The sequence below is a fragment of the Myotis davidii genome, unplaced genomic scaffold (assembly GCF_000327345.1).
Source record: "Myotis davidii unplaced genomic scaffold, ASM32734v1 scaffold1134, whole genome shotgun sequence".
NCBI classification, from domain to species: Eukaryota; Metazoa; Chordata; class Mammalia; order Chiroptera; family Vespertilionidae; genus Myotis; species Myotis davidii.
This window is the reverse complement of record NW_006286229.1, coordinates 911,144-919,428: the sequence shown is the minus strand read 5'-3', so window position 1 is coordinate 919,428 and position 8,285 is coordinate 911,144. Positions and strand designations below refer to the sequence as shown.

Sequence of the window (8,285 nt, the reverse complement as noted above, 5' to 3'; positions counted from 1 at the left end):
GAACAGCAGGTGCCTGCCAACCCCCAGCCCTGCCCCTTCCCCGTCAGCCCTGCCCCCACCTCTCCTGTAGTTGGGTCAGGTTCTCGTCAAAGGGTGCGCCATTCCCTGCCAGCTGCTGCTGCCGTTTCCAAATCTGGATCCTCTTCAGCACCAGGGCCTGGGCAGCCTCCAGCTCCCCAACAGTCTCCTGCAGCACCGTGGCCAGGGCCTGCGGGCACAAAGGGCCTGAGCAAGGACCCAGTTCCTCACCTAGCTCCTGATGAAAGGACTATCTTTCTCCCTCTCTGGCATTCCCTGACCCCACCTCAGTCTGCCTTTCTAAGGTCTGATCTCCATGACTTCATAGATTTGAGATCCATCAAAGATTGCACTTTGAGCTCAGTCTCCACCTCTCAGTCCATTACTCACCTCACTTGGCCCAGTCCCATTGGCAGGAGTTTCTATCAAGCTGTGCAGAGACACTGAGGGTAGGGGCAGAAATCAGGGGTACAGAACGATTTGAGGTTCAGTCACAGTTGCGGCCTAAGAGGAAATCACTCCCACACGCTCCCCCCAACCCTCTTAGGGCTCCAGGCCCAGGTCCCCACCTTGGCCAGCCTCAGCCTCCTGCTTCAGGGCTTCTCGGAGAAGGCAGGTTTCCCCCACTCGGTGACGCAGCCTCTGCAGGGCTGTGCTAAACTTGAGTTCCTCCTGCTTCCAGTGGAAGGACATTGGCAGGTGGCGGAACTGCACAGGAGGGACAGATGTCAACAACTGTAACAGTCTGCCCTAGCTGGTGTGACTCACTGGGTACTGCATCGGCCTGTGCACTGAAGGGTTGCCGGTTCGATTCCCGGTCAAGGGCAGGTACCTAGGTTGCAGGTGTGCATGTGGGAGGCAACTAATTGATGTGTCTTTTTCAAATTAATGTCTCTCTCTTTCTCCCTCCCTCCCTCCTCCTACTTTCTCTAAACATTAACGGAAAAAATATCCTCAGTGAGGATTAACAAAAGCACACACACACACACACACACACACACACACACACAGAGCTGTAACACTTTGCCCATTCCTCTCTGCTGGGCCTCCACTCCGTAAAGGGGTGCCTGCTGCCATGCTCTGCAGAAAAGAGAGACCACTTCCCTTGTCTCCCTTTTGACAGCTATTCCTGACCCTTTGGAATCTCCCAAAGATAACACCTCTCTCCTTGCTCCTTGCTCTCCTCCCAGGCCTCTCTACCCCCAAGCCCTCATCTGAAGTTTCCCTGAGCTAGGCTTGGGGTTCACTCTGACCCTAGGAGCCTCCTTTAGTCATCCTGGGCCTAGAACACTGAGCCTTGCCTGAAGTTCAAATTCCTTCTAGTTTCTCATGGTTCAAGCCAAAGTTCCAGGGAATTGAGTTGGGGTGGGAGATGGGGTGTCACAATACCTGCTCCATGACAGCTTTTTTCTCCCCTTGAAGTATTTGTCTGAAAATGGCCACCAGCTTCAGGGGGTCCCTCTGATATATGCTCTATAGAAATGAAGCATGGTAGACAGAGTTAGCCTGGCTCTTACCATGTCAGTCTGCCCTTCTAATCCTCCACCTCAATTCACACACACACACACACACACACACACACACACTGAAGGCAACACAGCTGTAGACTCCAGAAGTTTTCCTGCATTTGCATGCTTTTAAAATCAAATTTGCATGCTGGCGTACAGCTAACCATAGGAACACCAATTTGTTTCCAGCGTCCAACCAATTTTCTTACAGCAGCCAGTGCTCACCCCAGCTCCACCCCAGCTCCACCCCAGCCCCACTCCGGCCTTGTTGCCGCCCCCTCCTGCCCCCACCTCCAGGGTGCTGATGTGCTGCAAGATGGCGCTCCCCTCCCCCTGCTTTCTGGCTGAGGTCTGAAGATGCTGGACAGTGGCAGAAAGTAGGGTGCTGGCCATGTTGCAGCAGAAGGCATCTGAGCTGACCAGGAACTCCCTGTGGGAAGATCAGGATGAGGAGGCCTTGACTCAGGGCTTCATCAGCTCTACTGACCCTCCACCCCACAGCAAACAGCTCAGTGGCTCCTTCCTTTATTATTATTATTTTTAATATATTTTTTATTGATTTCTACAGAGAGGAAGGGAGAGGGATAGAGAGCCAGAAACATCGATGAGAGAGAAACACCAATCAGCTGCCTCCCACCCCACCCCCCACTGGGAATGTGCCCACAACCAAGGCACATGCCCTTGACCGGAATCGAACCCGGGACCCTCGAGTCCACAGGCCGATGCTCTATCCACTGAGCCAAATCAGCTAGGGCTCCTTCCTCTATTATTCTCTCCATCCAAGCCCTCTGCAGCCCTCATCATGCCTCATTTCCCAATCTTCCAGCTGTGATAGGAAATGCCCTTGCCCCATCCCTGACCTCCCTCCTCTTTGGTTCAGCCACCTAAAGGGTAGGGGATTCCAGCTGTCAACATGCATAGTTTGGCTAATGCAACCAGACTCCCTGCTAAATCTAGGTTCCCAGAACATCAAATAATGAGTCCCAAGTCCTGCAATGGTGCAGAGAAAATCTAATGAAAGGAAAAGTGGGTGAGGAAGGACCTGGAGGACTAACATGGGGGCAGCAGGGACTCACCAGGGCTGTTTCTCCAGCCAGTCACCCAGGAGATGCCGCAGGTGTTGGGGAAAGTCGACGTAGAGCCGCTGCAGTTTTTCTGGGGGGAGCTGGGAAACCAACCCCCATAGAGACATGATCTGGGGTTTGGAGGGCATCTGGAGGAAAGGAACAGGCCACTCTGAGAAGTGCCCAAGGAATGTGGCCGACATCCTGGGTCAGCCAGGGACCTCCTGTAGATAGCTCTCCCAGAGATCACCCCCCCACCCCATCACTCAGAGCCAGACCACCTCAAACCAGGGACATTTTTGGTCAGTGTCTGAGACAAGGCGAATCCTTCAATGGTAGAAGGGCAATGGAGCTGTAGGCGGAGGAGTGGGGAGACAGGAGAGATCGGGTATTAGGGAAAGCTCTCTGAGAGGAGGCAGAGGACTTAGGTTGCAGCTCTAGACCTGGCTCTGGTTCTGTGGGCAAGGAACTTCCTCTCCGTGGGCCTCAATCTTCTCATCTATAAAATATGATGCTTGGAGAGGGGCAGAACTTTCCAAACTCTTTAAAGGAATAGTTTTAATATGTGTAATCCGAATTATGTAACAGGTATAAAATCAGAGGTTTTTGGGTTAATCCTCACCTGAGGACATTTTTTCCCCCGATGATTTTTAGAGAGTGGAAGGGAGAGAAAGAGGCACACAGAGAGAAACATCAGTGTGAGAGAGACACACCAATTGGTAGACTTTGCCTTCGCACATGCCCTGACTAGGGCCGGGGATGAGGTATATGCCTTTGACCAGAATCAAACCCGGGACCCTCAGTCTTCAGGTCAACACTCTTTCCACTGAGCCAAACTGGCAAGGGCAAAATTGGAGTTTTGAAAGTAAGTGTGGTAGGCCTGGAACTCTACTGCTTCTTCCTGTCTCTCCCCACCCCCTGACCCCAAATATGACCCTGAGAAACCCCTCAAAATTCCAGGGTTCCATGAGATAATTTGAAAACTAGCCAACAGGATAATGAAGAAGAGGATGGTGGAGTAATAATAGCTGCCAATTACTAAGCACTCACTATATATGAGGCATTGCTCATTATCTCATTAGAATCTCACAACATTTTTTTAAATATGTAATTATCTCCTTTCATAGATGAAGAACCCATTCTCTTATATGCATACTAGAGGCCCGGTGCACAGAACTGTGCACTCGAGGGGAGGGGTCCCTTGGCCTGGCCTGCGCCCTCTTGCAGTCCAGGAGACCTCAGGGGATGTCCGACTGATGGGTTTGGGCCTGGGGAGTGGGCCTAAGCCTGTCAGTCGGACATCATTAGCGTTGCTTTGGAGGCAAAGGGACTCCCGTCACTGCTGCTGCGCTTGCCAGCCATGAGCCCAGCTTCTGGCTGAGCAGTGCTACCCTTGTGGGAGCGCACTGACCACCAGTGGGCAGCTCCTGCATTGAGTGTCTGTCCCCTAGTGGTCAGTGCACATCACAGCAAGCAGTTGTTCTGCCTGTTTGGTCGATTTGCATATTAGCCTTTTATTATATAGGAATAGAGGCCCGGTGCACGAAATTCATGCGGGGAGGGGGGAGGGTCCTTCAACTCAGCCTGCACCCTCTCGCAATCGAGGACCCCTCAGAGGATGTCCGACTGCTGGTCCAACTGCCATTTAGGCTTGATCCTGCAGGGATCCCTGTGGGATCGGGCCTAAACCAGCAGTTGGACATCCCTCTTGCAATCTGGGACTGCTGGCTCCTAACCCCTCGCCTGCCTGCCTGATTGCCCCTAACCACTCACCTGCCTGCTTGATCACCCCTAACTGCTCACCTGCCTGCCTAACTGCCCCTAACTGCTCACCTGTTTGCCTGATCACCCCTAATCACTCTGCCTGCCTGCCCGATTGCCCCTAACCACTCACCTGCCCGCTTGATCAACCCTAACTGCTCACCTGCCTGCCTGACTGCCCCTAACCGCCTCTGCCTCAGCCCCCACTGCCATGGCTTTGTCCAGAAGGATGTCCCGAATGATGTCCAGAAGATTGTTCAGCTGTCTGGTCTAATTAGCATATTATGTTTTTATTACTATAGATATGCATAGTCCATGGACAGACAATAGTGTGGGGAAGGTCTGGGGAGGGGGTGGGAGCAGCGTTGAGGGGGTCAATGGGCAGGAAAAAAAGAGGACATCTGTAATACTTTCAACAATAATTTTAAAAAGAAAGAAACCAAGTCTTAAGGAGGTTCTCTAACTGTCCAAGGCCACTCAGCAAGCACATTTGGAATCAGTATTTGAATCCAAGTGGGGATTAACTATCACACTGTACTATTAGGATCCCTTCCAGACCCAAATCCCATCATCCTGAGGGGCAGGGCTGAGGGAGGAAGGTTGAAGAAGGGAGATGGAGCAAAGAGGAAAGTAGAGAGAACTCAGGGAGAAAGTGGGAGAATGGAGCAAAGTGGTGTTGATAAGCCTGGAATAAAGGGTTTAAAAGAGTGGGAGAGGATGCTAGAACCTTGGCTAGAAGGCCAAGGACAGAGAAGAAAAGAGAGGAAAGGAGGAGATGAGAGGAGGGGAGATGTTTGTGGCCTCTTTTCTGAGCGGGCTGCAGGGTAGGGTAAGTATACCCGTAGTTTCCCAGGGGTCTCTCAGTTCATGTTTTTGTAATGTCCTTGTCCCAGAGATGAGGGAGAAGAAGGGGATGGAAACTCCCTGGGTCTCCCCCAGCTCAGTAACCCCAAATCTTCCCGTTGTGCTTTTAGCGTCTCCCTTCTCCCAGGACTCCCCCAAGAGAGAGAGAGCAGAGGAGCCTCTTCTCTGGAGATTCCTGCTTCAAGACCCTCCACCCAACCCCAGTCCCTCTCCTCCCCCAGCTCTATTTTCCCAAAAGTATAATCCTCTTGCCCTCCTGTCCCTAAGCCCTCCACACCCTCCCCTCTTTTCTTCCCAAAGCAGAGTCCCCCCCCACCCCCCACTCCCCTACCCCTCTTGCTCAGGGTCCTGCAATAGGCCCTTCTCTATTCACCCTTTGGGGTGGGGCACATTTGGTCTGTTTCAAATCCAAGGGAAGACTCTATTCCTTCTCTCTTCCTCTCATGTTTCCCACGGAGCTAAGACTCTGACCCTCTACCCCTACCCTATTGAGAATGGAGGTGATTCCTAAGTCATGGACCGGCCTCCTGGCCTGGTCCTGGCTTCAAATCTCCCCTACTCCATCCTCAGACATCAGGAGGCCACACTTCTCCCCACTCGGACAAGAGCAAGGTGGGTGGACTGGCTGGTCAGCAGGGGAGCACCATCTGTGTAAAGCCCCCTGGAGACTGTCAGGGACCCAGGAGTCATGGCCTGAGGGATGGGGCCAATATTCCCTTCCAAACCGGAAAGGAAAACCCGTTGTCCAGGATTCTCATCAGCTGCTTCGTGGCCTACATCTGTTCTCCTCAACCCTACATCCCCTAGTCCTCTGGTCACCGGACCACAGGATCAAAAGTCAAAAAAGCGTCTCTGAGTTGCCCAATGTGTGTATGTGGCGGTGGGGGCGGGGAGGGGGAGGGAGGCGGAGCCAGTTCAGCACGAGGAAGGTTAACCCCGCGCCGCCGGGAAATCTCGGCGTCTACAGCAGCCAAGCGTGGAGCAGTTTTGAGGGGGAAATTCCCCCTCCTCTGGGGCACCATGAGGTCTATATCTCGGGCTCGCTCACCCCCCAGTTCCTGGACAGGAACCTTCATGGGAATAAAGGACAGGGGTTCCTCAAGGACCCACCGGCATCAACCTTCCAGGGAGGGGCAGCTACTTCCCCCCACACACGCAGCGGGCAGGAGGACACCACCTGGACCTCCTTCCCCAGAGTTTACAGTCCCCGGGAGATGGAAAAAGTGTCCCCAGGCGGGAGGTAGGGGTGCTGGGCCTGTGCCCATTCCAGATTCATCTGAGATTCGAAACTGCCCAGACCCAGTACCACCAGCGACCAACACCAGCTGAAACAGCTTCCGGGGGACCATCCACCCTGCCAAGGGGACGGTCCTCAGATGCCCCGGGCTCACCCGCCCCCCGCCACTCACACACACTGGTCGTCAGAGGCCCCCCACCCTCCCTTCCTCGGAGGCATCCCCTCACCTTGGCAACCTCTCTGCTGTCTTCTCCCTCTCTCGGCAGGCACTGCAAGGCCATGGGTCTGTAGCTCTGTCCAGCGAGTTCAGGGCTGGCCTTGCTAGCACCCGCCCTCCACCACCACCACTACCAAAAAGAAAACACACACATACACACACACACACACACACACACACTCCTCTCCCCCTCGTCCTTCCTCCTCAGTGTAAGCAGTGGCTGCCCCAGCCTGCTGTTTCCGGCTTCTCTGTCTACCCAGGTCCCTCCCTGGAGCTCTGACGACACAGAGAAGAGAAAGTAGGCTGGAGGAGGAAGAGGAAGAAAGTGGGTGCGTGTGTGTACCTCCTGTGCCAAGTGGGGGGGGAGACAGGACTGCTGGGGCTTGGGGCCCTTGGGCCTGGCTGGAGGGGAGACGGACCCCCCACTTACTCTGTTCCCTCACAAGTGATAAACTTTTCTCAAGAAAGTCACCTAATATCAAGCAGAGACATGCGGCCCCAAACTGCCTCTCCCGTTCTCAGACTTTCACAGGGGCTCCGGCGCTGGGGCTCACGAGGGACGGGGCACCCCGGCGCCTCTGGAAAAGCCAGTCCCTCTGGGCTCTGCACTCCCTCCAGTGGAGGACCCTGAAGAGCAGCAGGGGAGCTGGCGTTGGCAGGAACGCCCAGGTCCCCCTCCCTTTCTGCCAGGGAACGCCTTAGAGGTCGCGTGACCACTGATGGGAGGAAATGGGGGTGGGGGTGGGTGGGGAGAAGAGACCCCAAGGTCAGAATTCTGGAAAACTCGAGAGTGCCTCCGACTGCCCCCTCCTCACAGGGCGCTACTCCTCAGACCCTGGTGGGAGAGGGCGTGGGCTGGAGTTGGTGCCTGCAGATTCCCAAGGGACAAGTTGGAATACGAATCTGCTGTGCAGCCTCGAGAAGTTCCTGTTTCTGGAGTAAACACCGAGACACACCCAGAAACAAACACACACGAACAACTCCCTGGCCACAGACCACACACACATGCGTACACACATGCAGGCAGGTTCACAGACGTGTCAGCCACATACAGCCACAGGAGACACGCACGCAAGGCTTGCTCAGCTTCTGAGTCATCATCAGAAGTAATGGACAATTTCTGCTGCTTTTGCTGGAGGAGGAGCTGGAGGAGGTCAAGAGACCTAGAGAGGCCTTCAGGCCCCCAAACCTGAGAGACAGTGGTGTGTGGAAAGGATGGTCCCTGGGGGATCGGGAGGTGGGAGGAAGTTTCTACTCTCCCCTCCCTCCCACACCCCTTCCTAAACAGGGCAGGGCCGAGGGGCCAAAGCTAGGCCTATGCTGCCCCCTGGTGTCTGAACTGATACCTAGAATTCAGCTCCATGTGGATGAGCACGTGAGTTCAAGAACTCAGAATGTGTGGGCTCTGCCAGGCAACAGAGGGTAGCGGTGAAGAACTGGGAGTCTGGAAACAGACTGCTTGGGTTCAGATCTTGCCAACGCTGCTAACTGCACAACTCTGGGCAATTTAATCTTTGTGCTTCAGTTTTGTCATCTGTAAAATGGAACAAATAATACTCTTAACTCATGAGGTTGTAAGAGTAAAATGTGATAAAACATGTGAGGGCTTAGAAGAG

General features: G+C 54.0%; 1 protein-coding gene across 7 annotated transcripts in view; it reads right to left on the bottom strand.

Annotated features, from left to right (window-relative positions):
- The window catches only part of STAT6 (signal transducer and activator of transcription 6, interleukin-4 induced), a 15,252-nt gene extending 8,295 nt beyond the window's left edge, over positions 1 to 6,957 (bottom strand). For 2 of the 7 annotated variants that reach the window (XM_006757353.2, XM_015559793.1), the window contains exons 1-7: positions 6,680 to 6,957; positions 2,603 to 2,739; positions 1,818 to 1,956; positions 1,408 to 1,491; positions 588 to 726; positions 409 to 461; positions 60 to 208 (exon numbers count right to left, since the gene is read on the bottom strand). In XM_006757353.2, coding sequence (XP_006757416.1) covers positions 60 to 208; positions 409 to 461; positions 588 to 726; positions 1,408 to 1,491; positions 1,818 to 1,956; positions 2,603 to 2,739; positions 6,680 to 6,733 — 755 coding nt within the window. In that variant the 5' untranslated portion in view covers positions 6,734 to 6,957. The remainder of the gene's footprint in view (positions 1 to 59; positions 209 to 408; positions 462 to 587; positions 727 to 1,407; positions 1,492 to 1,817; positions 1,957 to 2,602; positions 2,740 to 6,679) is intronic. The other 5 variants (XM_015559794.1, XM_015559792.1, XM_015559797.1 and 2 more) reach the window with 5 other exon arrangements.
- Between the last annotated feature and the right edge of the window lie 1,328 nt (positions 6,958 to 8,285).